Source organism: Polyodon spathula, chromosome 8, assembly GCF_017654505.1.
Source record: "Polyodon spathula isolate WHYD16114869_AA chromosome 8, ASM1765450v1, whole genome shotgun sequence".
Taxonomy (NCBI): domain Eukaryota; kingdom Metazoa; phylum Chordata; class Actinopteri; order Acipenseriformes; family Polyodontidae; genus Polyodon; species Polyodon spathula.
In genome coordinates this window covers 40407458-40423860 of record NC_054541.1, presented here as the reverse complement: position 1 = coordinate 40423860, position 16403 = coordinate 40407458, and the positions used below count along the sequence as shown (strand labels likewise).

At 35.8% G+C, this 16403-nt stretch overlaps 1 protein-coding gene across 3 annotated transcripts in view; it reads left to right on the top strand.

Moving 5' to 3' along the window:
• The first annotated feature begins 2639 nt into the window (after nt 1-2639).
• Nucleotides 2640-16403, top strand: part of LOC121319954 (myoD family inhibitor domain-containing protein-like) — a 146771-nt gene continuing 133007 nt past the window's right edge. For 2 of the 3 annotated variants that reach the window (XM_041257955.1, XM_041257954.1), the window contains exons 1-3: nt 2640-2895; nt 3152-3296; nt 10783-10911. In XM_041257955.1, the coding sequence (XP_041113889.1) occupies nt 3203-3296; nt 10783-10911 (223 nt within the window). In that variant the 5' untranslated portion in view covers nt 2640-2895; nt 3152-3202. Of the gene's footprint in view, nt 2896-3151; nt 3297-10782; nt 10934-16403 lie in introns of those variants that run through there. The other variant, XM_041257956.1, reaches the window with a different exon arrangement.

The window sequence follows — 16403 nt, the reverse complement described above, 5'->3', positions numbered from 1 at the left end:
GGTGACGTCACAGACCAGGAAGAAGTGCAACAATAACAAAAGGTATGGAGCTGAAACTGAAGCGCTACGGCTACGCTCAGTGCTTTATGAAATAATAAACAAAAAACACAACAAATAAAAGGGCTCGTTGGCCAACAAAATAGACACTAGCAATTATTGTGTCTTGTAAACAATTAGAACCTTGTTCGCTGGTCGGTAGCATTCGTCTCTTTCTCTTAACTTAGCTTTCTTCCCATGAGCCCGGAGAGGGTACCCTTTATATCCTGTAGCTGGAGCCTTAATTACCCAGTAATCAAACAATTACCTTGTATGATAGGGGGTCCTAAAAAGGGGGTGGCGACTTATACACAGTTTTTTTCGGTACTTGTTTACTTAGCAGACGCCTTTATCCATCGTGACTTACAGGGTCTAGGGTGTGTGAGCTATGCATCAGCTGCAGAGTCACTTACAACAACGTTTCACCTGAAAGATGGAGCACAAAGAGGTTAAGTGACTTGTTCAGGGTCACACAGTGAGTCAGTGAGTGAGCTGGAATTTGAACCAGGGTCCTGCTGGTTACAAGTCCTTTTTTTAAACCACTGGATCAGCTAGCCTCCTATTATAAGATTGTGCACTATTTAGTTTTTTGCTTTTTTATTGATGCAAGCAGCACTGTTTAATATTTTTCTTTTAAAGTTGAATTAATACAACGGATTTGTAAAAGCCAGTGCAGCTGGAACTGTTGTCTAAGTATGGTTTTGGAAAGAAATGTTCAGTAAAGCAAAGATATGTTCCTGAACTTGTTTGGGTACTTGAGAAACTAAAATAAAATAGTTCAATACAGATGTGATGTGGGATGTACAGTATAACTTGATTTTACGCTCTGTTAATTACTTTGTAATTTTAGAAATTTTGAAAAATGGAATAGTTTGTAGCAGTTAAACTAAAAACGAAGAACAACACTGCCAGATTATTATTAATGGAATCAATTGCTGCAAACAAGGGTTATTTCGAAAATAAACCTGTTCTTTTTTTTATTTATCAGCGTTGAGCATGTAGAGGAAAAAATCAATTGTAAAAATAGTATTTTAAACACAAAAAGGTAATATTGATATTGTGAAGTAGCAGTACGAGGGATGTTCTATGCAGAGGCAGTGTCGAGTGGTAATTAAGCATGTAGCTCTTTGCTGGAATTGCACTTTGATCTCTGGTTTCTCATTTCAGAAACCACCATGGGCTGCAGCCCTCTCCTGACTTACCTTCTATCGGCTGCTTGCAAAAAGAGCAAATATGAAATACTAATAATAACTGCTCCATCTATAAGGAGAGGGCAGTAAATATTATAGTAAACATTGTAGCAACTTGGGGTCAGGGTGTTGGAGTGGTGTGGGTAGCAATCAAAAATACAGTATGGTATTCTGACCAGCAATATTTCCCTTTTACAGAGCAGTGACATAGCTGCATGTTTTCACATGTGAGGATGGGAATTTTTGTTTGTGTATTGATTGAGTCATTTTTGCCTGGAAGATTGATTTAAAAACATTGGCACTGAGCCAAGAAATAAAGTGTATCCTTATAGCCTCCAATAGGCATGTGCATGTATACAAGTTTAATTTATATTTTAATTTTATCAGTGTCTTATATTAAAATGAATAATACATTTCCTATCATTAACACATAATTGCCAAGTTGTGTTATTATTATTATTATTATTATTATTATTATTATTATTATTATTATTATTATTATTATTATTATTATTGGTTTATTATTTATCATTTTAACAGCCTGTTTTGCCACAAAGTGTAAGGTGAGTAATCATTACACTAGTTGTAATGATTAGAAATGGAACCAGCACAACAGACTTGTGAGATAGTTTCCCCTCTAGTTTAGGTCTGTATTTCAAATAGGTTTACCTTTTATTGTTGTTCTGGACTATTTAGCTGTCGCTGTAGTTGCTGTACTTTCACGTTTATTCATTTTTAGAAATGGAAACGGTGATGCAATTTGATTACAGTTTTCTGTCTAGGTGCTGTCAAAACTCGGGGGAGAACAAACATGCTGTCAATACACTTTTAGCAGTGTAAGTTAAAGGAGCACTGTATTTTTTAACAAGTAGTTCAGCAATTGGTTATTCCAAATTTAATTTATGCTGCATGAAGTTATAAAATAGGGAACTTCCTTGGGATACCTTTAAAAGTAGGTTTGCAGACAGTTTCGCTATTTATGTAACAAAGCAGCGTTTCCCATATTGAATGTAGTTTACTGGTATTTTTCAGCAGCAGTATCTTTCAAAAAGATTTGGCCTTTAGCCAGCGAGAAGTAAAACAAACGTTTACTATACTTGAATCCAAGGCAAATATTAAGTTGATCATTTAACAAAAATGTAATCATCCGATAACTTGTGATAACAGCGTGCCAAAAGGAGACACAACACAGAACCACTGCAAATACAACCAGAAACGTATGTATAATAATAATAATAATAATAATAATAAATAATAATAATAATAATAATAATAATAATAATATGTTGGGGATGCTTGTTTATTTATTCGGGGTCTTTATCTTTAAACTTTAGGGCTGAAGGACCCGGCAGGCACCGCTCTGTCTCATGGCGTTCATCCAGATCTGGATGTTTTTTAAATCCGGAAATGATGAAAAAATGTTTCAGAGGAAAAAGAAAAAAAAAGACCCAAACTCCTAAGAGTGAATGTGAAGGAATGAAAAAGTGGGAGTGACTTTACCAATCTAACACCGTCAGAATTACTTTTCAGAGTCTGCGAAAGCAAGGAACAGAAAAAAGGATAACAGCAAATTCAGTGATACTGTGTATTGTACTGGTACGGTAATTTTGAAGAAGGAAAAATGGGGAAAAGGAGAGCTTGAACTTTTAGGAGTTGACATGTTTGAAAGGTATGAATCTGTTTTAATAAGTTACTTATAACTTCCACATTTAAGGGACCTGTGTAATATAGCTACCTTCAAATTACATGTATATGTTACCTAATGAATCTTATTTATTTAATTTTGTAAACTTTTGACTGTTCTGTTTATTACAAAATGTTCAGCATCAAAGTTTATTGATACGTGTAAAATAGTTATGTAGACGTTAAGGGCTGGTCACAAAGCATGTATGCATGTAAGCACAACTTTGTATTTTGTTTTATAGTTGGATGGTGATTTTCTTGAAGTTAACATTTTTTCTGAAGAAAACTGGCCGATGTCCCAGGAGAGAGAACTGGCTCATCCTCTTCGGCCTGCAGGGCCAGAGACGGAACCTTCAGAGAAAAGACTTCTGTTGCCAGGCACTCGGGGTGAGCCCTGCAGCACATGACTTATATATATATATATATTCATTTCTGATAGTGTGTTAACTTATTTAACATACCTATCACTTCCAAGTATCATATTGAATTAATTAGAACTGTACATTTTAACCTGAGTGATGTCATACATCACCAGCCCAGCCTTTACGCGCTGTTTTGTGTAACGGAATTTATTTGAAATGTTGTTATTAAATGATGGTGTTGCATACCGTTCTCCAAAATGCAAAAATAATAATAATAATAATAACAATAATAATTGAAGAATGTTGTTGTTCAGACAGGGACAAGGAAAAGATTAATGTATATCATTCTATAAAAACGAAATTAATATAACCGATTTGACAACCGGATTAAATCAAAGACAACACTTACTTTGTCCATCTGCTCCTAAAGTATCACATTCCTCGTCGCCAGACAGTTCCACTTTGTAAAGAGATGCTAAGGTGTAAGTTTATCCATATGAGTACTTATCTGTATTTATTGTCTTTATTTTCAGGCTCTTGCACCTAGTAGGGAAAGAACCATTCGCTCTGTTTTTTAGTAAGACGTTTCGCGAAACATTGGGGGTAACGCGACCTTTCTTTCATACAAGTATACTATTGCTGTTTCTTCTTGTCACAGTTGGAGTTAGTGTTGTTAATTTTGTACTAAAACATATTTTTTTTGTTTCTAATTAACTGACCACAGATTCACAGCGACGCTGTTTAAAATATATATATATATATATATATATATATATATATATATATATTATATATATATATATATATATAAAACTTTAATGAATGAAATATGCACACGGGTAACAGTTTTCTAAAATATGAAAATAATGATTTGTGACTGGATTTATAACAGGTAGTGTATGTGGTACCCATAATCTCCCAAATAATTGTGAACTCATCGCATTTTGCCGTTTTTTCTGTGCAGGCCCATAGAGGCCTAATCATTCAGGTTCTGGTGTGCAGCAGTTACAAAAAGCACTGTATTTTAAAATATAAATCAACACGGAAGCCTTGATGCTTATTAGCAGCAACCACGGCCAATTATAGTTTTTAATTAAGTTGCTAGTTGGCTTTAAGATTATCTTGTGTAAAATACGCTTGTTCACATTTTTTTTAATCAGTCACTGAACCATTGAGTGTCCTATTTATACCAAGCATCATTACCGCACTGTCAGAAAAAAGTAAAGTAGGACAAAATAAGCAATCAGTACTGGTGTTGGCAAATTGAGTTTTGCAAGACCTTCAAAGGTCCCCATTTGAGAGCTTATTCAAAGATGTAGTTTGAGGAACAGACCAATTCAAGTAATCGCAAAATACAGACATTTAAGTCATGAAATACGGAGCAGAAGTTCATTATTGCATCAACTTGTACAAAGCCTTTTCTGTTCTATATTTATATCTATATTACAGCAGTAACGCCAATAACTAATTGTATAGTATTGATAGTCTGTGACATATTTTTGACTGCAATCTAAATCATGTCTAATGCCCAGTAAAGATATGAAACTCACTCTGACACTTTCATAGAAATGGCCAAGTTTGCAAGTCTGTATGTGTTTAAGAATTTGTTCGGAGGAGAGAAAAGAAAGTGAAAAGATAAGCAGAAAAAGAGTGAATGCCATTGTGTTTGTCCTGCATGTTAACAAAGATTTGACTGTCCCCAGCACTTTTTTTTCTTCCTGAAATACAGTTGCAACATTCATCAGGAAAAAAAAATAGTGTGTGTCTCTCTCTCTCTCTCTCTCTCTCTCTCTCTCTCTCTCTCTCTCTCTCTCTCTCTCTCTCTCTCTCTCTCTCTCTCTCTCTCTCTCTCTCTCTCTCTCTATAGTATTACTTCAATTTGGCGCCGCCCTCGTATTGACGCCGCAGCCATATATCAGCTTTATAATACAGGCCGACCTCGAATAAACTCCGCTATCAATAAAGAAACATTAAGGGATTTTTTTTTTCTCGGCCTACTAAAAAAAAAAAAAACAGAATAAACAAACAAACGTACAGCACTGAATATGTACATACAACGCCCCCGAAGAGATGGGAGCCTCAATCTAGCAAGTAAATTACAAACTAATGTACACACGCATAGTAAGCACAATTTATTTTATGGTAGTACGGTTCTGAAAGAAAATGCAAGATAAACTACATACAGAACAGCAGTCCTGCTGAAGTTCTTATAGGTGGTTTTGTTGTTTTGTCGTTAAATTGTAATTCCTGTACAAATAAAAACAATGTGCTTACTATCTATGAGAATTTATTTTCAGCTTCTCTTGCAGATAAATTACAAACAAGCAAGTTACAGTGAGAAAAAAAAAATACTGAGTAGCATATACTGTAATTTTTAGTGTAGAAAAACATCTACGTCGCACTCTTGGACTTAAATGCAACACCAGCATTGTCCCGCCCCTTAACAATGAATACACACTCCCGATTCGCTAGTACAGTACTTCCCTGACATTCCAACTCCCACCTAATAGGCTCTCAATAACAGTCACCTATAAATGTACTGTAGTCAAAGTAGGGTCACCACACCCGCTGCTACAGACAGGTAGGCTACCGTATTACAGAAAATAAACAACCGCGATACTTGTCATAAATCATGTAATTAAATATTGCAGCGTTTGAAAATCGTAGTATTATTAATAAAGGCCGACCTCGTTAAAAAGCTGCAGTCATTTTGATCATTTTAAAATTAACGCAGCGGTGCCAAATTGAAGTAATACGGTATATAAAGAACCCTGTACCCTCTTGACAACTGGAAGCTCAAGTTAGTATTGCAGCATGCATTGGTTTTGATAATGTTATTACTTGGTTTTCTTGTACACCAGAGAACTTTTTTGCTGAAGAGGATTTTGTCATTTTCTTGACACCATTATTTTGTCAAGTTGTTTCAACATGTATTAAACATTATACTTGTTTTCAGTAAACATTTTGATTTGTATTGTGGTTCAGACACATGTATGAAGGCGCTAATCTAAGTCGTAAACTTCAAGAGGTTTATTTTGTCATGGCAAAGCTTTCAGAGCAATGTGAAAGTCAGATCAGTTCAGAAAAATACAGAAGCAGACCATTTTTTGTACCAAAAAAAAAAAAGAAATCTGTTAATTGGAAAAAAGCCATGCGTGAAAATACCTCTTTTTGCTGTGTAAGTCTGGTGTTGCACTCCTGAGATATGTATTGCTTGTGAACCATGCTGAACATATGTATGTCATGAACATTAAAATTACTTTTTTTTTGTTGGCTATATTTACGATTTTTGGCACCCAGAATTGTAAACTTGAATGCTTTTCTGGAAGGAAATTCCGCCCATAACCAAAACGTCATCAGCAAGTGCATAAAAGCTCTGCGTGTTGTTCTTTCTTGTCGCTACTTTTTGTTTCGGCTGCTCAGTCAAGCACTGGGAAGCCGTAACGGGAGTTGACGCTTAGAGCCTGGAAGAAGGGCTGCCCTCAGCCATGGATTTCCTGAGGTTTCCCCCTAAAAAATTAAAAATATGTGAGTAGGGTTTTTTTCGTTACCTGAGTGTTGAGCGGTTGGTATTTAGTTCTGCGGGGTGAGTGGTCTGGTTGGAGAGGATGGGCTCTCTCCCCTGGCGCAGTCATGCTCTGGGGGACAGGCCGTGTCTCAGCTGATGATTTGCATTAAATTCAATATTTGGGGGATAGGTGCCACTGTGGAGCACGTTAATTATTCATTCATGGTTTGGCTGCCTCATCTTTTCGGGGAGAGATGGCCACAGCCACTTCCTATCTGCGGCACTGGGATGCATGTAACTGTTCATGTTTCTCTAGCCGGCCTCATAAATCATCAGCAATTGCAATCGCAATCATCATCTTCATTCATTCAGTGCCATTCATTCATAGAGGATTCTCCGTGCTGAATGGAAGGGTCTTTTTGTAGAATTTTGATGTTATCGTACTATACTTTTCTAGATTTTGGAAATGCACCTTCCAAACATCTGGAAAGTGTATACCATTTCCTATTTGGTACAAATAACGTTCCATGGGTCAAAATGCATCCAATTCAATGCTAGAAATGCATTATCGCATAATTTCTGAACAAATAACGCAAAGGCCAATGAAACTCTGTATATGTAAAAAAGAAAAAATACCAACTAACCAAGGGCACAGAGCTACTTCACTGATTCCCCACCATTGTCAAAAGTACATAATAATAATAATAATAATAATAATTTTTGTTCAATTTAGTGGCCTAGTATTTTTAGTTATTTTTCCCCCAAATTTGTAATGTCCCATTTATGTTTTCTCTCCTCACCGCAGCAAGTCCCCATACAGCACAGACGTTCCGAGATCAGTCCTGCTTTTTATCCACTCTGAATGTGCTCAGTGTCTGGCCAGTAGGGTTCGCTGTTGAGTGATGGGGAGAAGGAATCCCTGCCGGTTTCTCATCCCCCACCCTGGGAGTGTCAGCCGATGTGACGCCTCCTTAGGAGTCCCCAGCAAAGTCCGTCCTCAATGCACAGTCCAGATGCAAACTGGTGCCATCCCAGCTGTGCGACTCATCCTGCGCTCACAGCGGCAGTGTTTTAGCTGGATGAGTCCCAAAAGTACATTCTTAGGAATTTCACAACATTTTTCTCTCAATACAGAACAATATGTTTATATTGTAGACTGATAAACCACTGAAATCTCAGCAGCAACTTGATCTTTACATTAAATCCTGCTGTTAAAGTATTTTAATACCCCCCCAAAAAAAAAATAGCTAATGCAAAACTTTTGCCATAGGATACCTGCGAGGCTCCACCGTGTGGAACTGCTCGGAGCAGACCAGGCTGTTCGAGCGAACAAGCAGAACACGTTCCATGGCAGGAAGGTGGAATGGTTTCGCCAGATCACATTGTCCAGTTCTGTTCAGTCTGTTTGGTCTCACGAAATGATGTCTTTAGTATCACATCTCCCAGCAGAAGAATCCCATGACCTTAACACTGGAATGACCTATTGCCAGAGTGCTTGCTCTGCGTCTCGCCTCCAGATAGACAATCTGTCGGCTGTGATTTGCGAATTTGTAGTTTGATTGACAGTCAGCCAATAACTATCTTGCTAGTTTGTTTTTGTTTTTGTTTTTCTAATCCCAGTGGAGTAGATTGGGGGGGGTGGCCCTGAAAGACTGGGGCAGGGTGAAATTGCATTATTTGCGCGCCCCCCTTCCCTTGCCCACCGGGTTTGAGCACATTAACAAAAATACAAGGGAATGTTAATAATATTTAACAAATAATAACATTAAACCATCCTCTGATAACAAAAAGAGGAGTGGCTTACTAAAGTAAAAGTCACGTACTAAAGAAATAAACTGCCCATTTTGTTTTTCATATATTATTGTACAGGCGATCCTCGACTTACGACGCACGGTACTTAACACTCTTTTGCATTATTACCCTACTTCGGCGTTACGATATCGGTACGGCATTTACGACACGGTGAGACACGAGCCATGCATCGTGCGCACGCTCGGTGTCCGAACATTGTTTGTTTTTTGTGCATGTAACTTTTTTTTTTTTTTTTTTTTTTTGCCGTTAACAATGTCTGATAAGAACAGTGGACTCAAAACGAAACCTAAGCTGTGAACTCTGTCACATGATGGGGGGTCTTAACTTCAGGCGATCGTAGTTCCAGCTAGAGTACTGAATGTATCATTGGAAAGACGCTAGTCTGTACTTACCAAGCTAGGTAGGTGTTTCAGTAATATGTGTGTAACCACCGGGCTGAGTGTAGAGTTAAATAAATATTTCCATGAATACAATATAACGGGTCATTTTTGTAAAACTATATAATCTGGCTGAAGAGTCAAGAATGTACCCCAATTTATAATATTGTTCCTATGGGTAAATGTGCTTCGATTTACGATGCTTCGACTTCCAACGCGACTTTCAGGAACCAGTTGTGTGGTAAGTGCCAGGACTCCCTGTTTTTGTAAATAATATGTACAGTAGTCCGTAGCGTATCCGACTGCAGTGGGACCAGAGTAATGGCAGATATGTAAAAAGTCGGATCGAGAATACTGTTTTAAATACTATTATACACAGCCGTAACAATTACTATATTCACACAATGAATGTTTTGAGATTCAGCTTCTATTATGGAACTCCCCTTATCACTTGTTTATAATCCATTGATTACTGTATTGTACTTATTTTAGGTTGTCAAAATATGTTATAGGGTGGTTATTATGAAAGTATTTAATCCACAGTGATCCAGCTTGTAGAAGGGAATTATTATTTCAAGTTTACTCTAAAGCTGTAACCTATGCTTGCCTTTTTAGTAAAGCATCAGTTACGTTACTAGGGTCACCACCCTGAACATGTAAATTCAGTCTGGCTTGCTTGATAATATTCAAAGTTCACTTGTAATCAATTGAATGTGTCAATATCAATAATAACAGCTGGGATCATGCATTATATTTCAAAAGTCTCATCAGAGAAATTGCAACTTTTTAAATGTATTCATACACACAAAGAACTCCTAGTAGATAATAATAAATTCCTAGTAGATACTAAATTATGAAATAAAGTGAATCCAGGAAAAAATGAAAGTGACCAAACATCTTATGAATATCAGATGGCCACAGATACTGGTTGTGATTTTGTCTTCACATTTGATACACATCTGTGTTCCTTACTGTGGGTATTGCTCAATAAAAAAAAAGCCATTATATGTTCACAATATTTAACTTCCTGGTATATTTTAGAAGCTTTTAAATATACTTCCTAGTATTTCATATTTACGTCTTCCACATCCAGCCACTGGTTATTTTTACATTTATTAGTTTTTTTTCTATAACATCCCCTCAGGATGCTTTATATTTGTTCACGTGACTAGTCTGTATTTAAATAAAACCTGTATATTACAATATACTGCTATATGAAGGGCAACTCCTATTGCATGATGTTCCAGACCTAAAAAAAATATGTAATTGTTTGGCAAGCCTATACTATAATTAATACAAATTAAAAAAACTAATAAAAAATAAAGAAGTTTGGCTTTAAACATCTGACATGAAATATTTTCTGGATGAAACACTGATTTCTTGTTTTGAAGAAATGGGTTTGGAAGAAAGTGTCTATGTATAAACATCATGATCTCCAGTTAAGGTCCATATGCATTTAAGAGGTGTGTTAATGTAGTATTTGTTTAAAATTTATAAGAAAAAAATACTTGACTTGCTAATAAGGTACACGCTGGTATTGGATGTATATTTTACAAATTAAAGTCCTATTCGGTTGTCCATGTTAGCTAATAATGCAATATAACCATTCTTTGTAGAGCAATATGTTTTAATTTATTTCATCCAGTAATTAAATGTGAAGGAGTGAAGATCACGGCAACTGAAAAATATAGCCTACTTTTTCAGTTATACAATTCAGGGCAGAGGCATTCCAAATATCTAAAAGAAGCAGTTGATCTGATTCCATTGCCCAACCTTCTCGTGCTATAATAGTGTTCCTTTCTGTCTTGTTTTAGATATACATGACAATTCAAGCAAACCATCAGACCAAAAAGAGGCACTCTCACTGGCTTGCAGGAACAACCTCCCTGAAGCACAAGACCAGATGAGTGGGGGGAATTCCACAAATGATGACCTCATTACAAGTACGTTTTGAAACTTATAAAGGTGACTATTATGAATGCTTGTTCTAAGCAAAAATAGGGGCAGAGAGAGATACATAGGCAATACAATACTGGTGTCAAAATCATTACTCTAATGCAATGCAACACAGTGGCTAAATCATAAGGCCAAACAAAATAAATATTGTGCTACTGTAATGGGGTGGGAAAACAAATAGTATAGGTAGGGCCAAAACCTTTTCCAAATATACTGTATAATACAAAAATTAGGGTGGGCAAGTAACGTTTATTATTATTATTATTATTATTATTATTATTATTATTATTATTATTATTAAATGTTTAAAGGTATAGACACTTTATTTGCTAGTAACAAAGGTAAATTAACCTTTGTATTCTGCCAATTGTAACACATCAAAGCACTTTGCAAGATATTGCCTTCAGTCAGGTGTCCTTTATCGGTGGCATCAGACTCAATCTAGTAAAACATTTCGTAAACAAAAGCGCCGGATACAGTGCTCCCCCTTTATAACGCTGTGGTTGGGGAGCCATAGTGAAGAGACCATGCTGTTTATGTTCTGCCTTATAACAAGACTACAAGTGTTAGTGCAATGGTATTATGAGGCAAACAGGAGCCATGACCGTACCGCCTTATAACCTGTTCATCAGTATAAAGGGCTGTCTTATAAAGAGGGAGCACTGTAATAATAGGTCCCTGCTGGTACTGTATGTGAAACAAAGTAAGTGAACAATTAAAAAAATACATACAACTGTAGTGGTCTTGTCACATTTGCTTTCCGACATGTGCAACAATGTTGTTTAGTATTCTGGTTTATTATTAGCCTGTTGCCCTTCATATATATTTTTCTATGACTGAGTAATGTCCTTGCTCTTGAAATCAACAACTGTACTAAGAGAAAGCAACAACAAAGTAATCAGACTAATAGAATTGGGTCCTTTTGATTCCCACTCCAGTTCAGAAACTTAAGAGGTAAGGTTCAACTCGTATTACTTGGGAGGGGAGTGGTAAAGATAGGTCAGCTTGAGCTACTAGAACCTCCATAATGGCCGTCAAAACGAGATCTTGTTACTTAACCCTTTCCTGCCTAAATAGAATGACCATATACAGGCATGAATATGACAGCTTTGTGTATTAGCGCTTGCAGTTTGGTGAAGCTGAGGCGATGTATCGATACATTGTATCGTTTGGAACTATAGATAGTCAAGCCAGTGCATCATTTTGTGTAAAGGGTTTTAACAAAGGAAAATGTATTTTTTTAATTCAATTTTGGAATCTGCAATTATTTTTTGCATTAAGCGTAGAGCTTCTCTGCTGCCCTCAGGTCTGATTCTCTGAATCTGCATGCGATTGAGCTCATCTTCTTCCCCCTGCCCAGCCCCCTGTGAGTGTTTACTGATGGGACTGGATTTGTGCAGGATTCTTTAAAGTAACAGAGCAAGTTAAGAGTGTTGTGCTAGAATTATAAATACTGTATTGACCGAACTACAATGTCTTTTGATGTTTGGCAATTGTTCTAAATCAAGAAAGAAAGTAAAGAAAGCAGTGTTTTCCAATATAACTATTTCAGATTAATGAAGTTAACATGCAAAACAGTAAACAGTGTAAATAACGGTACTGGTAGTAGAAATACACATAAAACGATTTATTTTGAAAATCCCCCCATGACATAAGAAAAATATCAGTGTTGTAGAGCTAAGTCTTAATTTGACATTGTCATGTAAACAAGTGTGTTTGCTGGTCTGCCCTCTGTTTTGACTAAAACGTTTTGACAAGACGACCATGCTGGAACACCTACATGGACCTCCGCGATCATTATTATTATTATTATTATTTTTTATTATTTTATTTTATTTTTTTTTGAGAGGATGCAGGGAGCAGTGGAACAATTTTTACACGCTGCATTGCATAAAAGTACTTTGTAAAGTAAACAATTATTAGATAGGGATAAAAAAGGGAAATATTGTCTTTTATTCCTGTGTTTTAGAAACGCACAGCTGCTACTGTTTTGTGTTTTATTAAAAGGTTCTGCCTAGTTTTTGTCTTGATTGGTTGTTACTCTGACTGGTTATGGATTTAAACTTTTATTTTTCTTTGACCCCCAACTGGTACAAATCGACATGAATAAGACAAAAAATTATAATTTTAATATATTTAATTACTAAACTGATGTAATCAATTTAATATGCATAAGTTTTTTTGTTTTTTTTTAAGCGTTTCTTGCAATGTTAAACAGTAATCCACAGCTCTACATGTATTACTGTGTGTGGCAGGAAATGGTGTTGCGATGATTCAGACCAGAAGGAGGAACAACAACAGACGGGTACGGTGCAGTGGTGCGTGCGCCGTTTTATTTAAAGAAAAAATAAATAAAATATTTAAACAAAAATAAACACTTGCTCACAGAGTGAAAATAATAGATTTAAACAAAAATAAATCACGAACACAATACTAACAAATACGATCCAGGTGAGGCTGTTTAATCGCCTTCACTGATCCTAGATAGTTTTAAATTTAGTTTCTTCTCCTCACTCGCTCTCTTACTCCTCCGTACAGCCACCCGGAGTGCAGAGAACTGCAGGTATTTATGCAGGTGACAATCTCCTGATTAGCAACAAATTAATCACTTAATTCGGGAGATGGCCACCTTCTGCACAGGTTTTATAATGTGGATGGAGCTTCCTATCCACGCTGCAGAATAATAGCAAAACTAAAAGCACAGCTACGCTGTCATACAATAAATAATAAACAAACAAAACACGGCGGTTCGCCGTCATCTATAAACAAAAGTAAATAATAAATAGACACAAAACACAGTACAGGGGCGGAGGGGAAGCCCTGTTCTAAAATAAACACTGTACAGGGCTGCTTGCCCTGTTACACAGCGTTTGATATTTTTTTACCCTTTCATAACGTCGATTAATCGATGCATCGGCTTTTTTGGAGAACGATGTAGCAGTAGTGAAACAGTAGGCATCGCCCCAACCTTAGTTTGGCAACCTCAAATCAGAAATTAAAACCCAATATAAACACAACGACCCTGTCTAGCTGTTTCCAATGATAGAATGTATTTTGTTGTGGAATGTATTTACATTTTTTTTTTTTTATATAAGTCCTACCCCCCAAAAATCATTACAACATTTATAATACATAGTAGTTTCAACCTCTTTCTAAGTTAGATACAGAACAAATATTAAGACGTTACAGTTGCAAAATTTTATGAGGATTTCAAATTAAAATTTTAAATATATTCAACCGTTTAGAAGCTACAAGATTTTGTCTGAGCCATGGTCTGTATGACACAATGCCTGAAAACTATCCTAATTCTAGCACTGTCAGCTATGTACATTGTACACTTTAGCTATGTACAGCTAAAGTACATTGCTAAATCGTATGTAAAGACCTTTAACCTAAAATATATAAATGTAAAAAATGTAGTTGTTTTTATTAAATTTTTCAATAATGTTGCATTATGAAGTAAAAAAATCATATTTTTATACAAATGTTATATAATTCAATATAACCACAAATAGCAAATAAAAAAGTACAAAACAAACTATATACTTTTATTTGTTGTTATAAACAAACAAACTATAAATGTCAGCAAAGCAGTAAACCTAACTATATTGGGCTACTGCAATAAATGTGGCCACCTCTGTAAAGCAAACAAATAAATACATGCATTTCATTTTTTACATATAAACATAATTTACTGTATATTTCTTATAAACGGAGTTCACTGTATATGGTGATCATGAAGCAGTAATCATAAAGAGAATGGGCTGATGTAATAAATATGTCCAAACAAATTAAATCCATCAATAAAAAAGATGCAGTGTGGTGTATGTAATGTCAAGTACAAGCCTCCTCTCGCTCATCTTTCACTTCAGAATGCTCACTGGTAGACATGTTTCCTGCGTGTGCGCTTTGGAAGTGTATCATAAAAATTGGCATGTAGGGATACTCACTTTTTGTTCCTAGTGCCTAGCCTTTTTTGATGACAAGGCTGAGAAAGACTGATTTGATTGCCCCAGTGCTTATTGCCATGAAAGAGATCGCGTATTCGGTGCTTAGGCACCAACATTAGAGTGGTCCGGCGTGCCGGGGTTAAGGAACAGGCAATCACTGCAGGGTTGGGAATCTTAAAATTAGACAAGCAGACTTTTTTTTTTCTTTTACTAGTTTTGGCTTTATCTTTTTAATATATACTGGTGTTCTGAAAACCAGGCAATCAAAAGTGTCCTGAGAGATCAGAGCATATAAATTATGCACTATTTGACTGAAAGGCTTTGATCTTTCACAATTTTAGTATTATTTACATTCGCACTTGAAAAATCAGACTGTACCCTGAATTAAAGTTTTATTGGCCCACGATGAATATTTTTTGTGTTTTTTTTTATTTATTTTTTTCCCCTTGTTCATACATGGTTTAATTCAAACTAAAATATTTACACCTCTTCAGCCATTCAGTTTCATTTTGACAGGAAGACTGTGCCCTGCCCATGTGAAATTATAATTTACCCTCTACTGAACATATAATTACACATTGATGGATATTTAGTACAATCCGTTATCTCTTATTATAAATGATCTCTAGTATATTAAAATGAAGCCATTCTTTTCTTCAAGTTAGGGATATGAATATTGTGTTTTTCAGAAATTTTCCACTGTTTTGGATCATGATTTTTCATATAAAGTGAATATTTAGGAGTGTGGAAGGTTAACAAAACAGAGCTTGCAAAAACTTGTTTGCCTTTTTTTTTTTTATATATATATATATATATATATATATATATATATATATATATATATATATATATATATATATATATATATCGAAACGTTGGGCAGCTGGCTCTTTGAGCTAATATATATATATATATATATATATATATATATATATATATATATATATATATATATATATATATATATTATATTATATATACGTGTGACAATTATTTTAAGCATCTCTCCTCAGAAATTGTAAAGAAAATATCTCCATAAAGCATAGCTGTGAAATGTTTGTTACTCTTACGCAATGTTTTCCTGACCCCAAGCAGAGCAATGGTGGACACAAGCAGCCCGCTAGGCCTGTCATTGGCTGCCATGGTTCACTTCCTGATGCAGCAACACTTGGCTCTTGTTGAGGAGAGGCAGGAGCAAGTTCGGAGGAGATGCTGGAGGATGCAGTGCAAAAGCATTATTGTCTCACTCCACAAGTCATCCTAGACCTAATAGTTGAATTAAGGGATGAACTAGGGGTTGCTATCCCTGCACATGTAAAAGTGCTGTGTTCTCTGCACTACTTTGCCTCTGGTTCCTTTCAGACCACAGTTGGAATGTCTGGAGGGATAACCCAATCTACTTTTTCTAGTGCTATTCTTGGTGACAATGAACACAGGTGTTGAAGGGTTTTAAAAAATAGGTGACCTGCACAAATGCTTTAATTTTGATTCTCTAAGATCTGAAATACAGTTTCAATGATGAGACATGG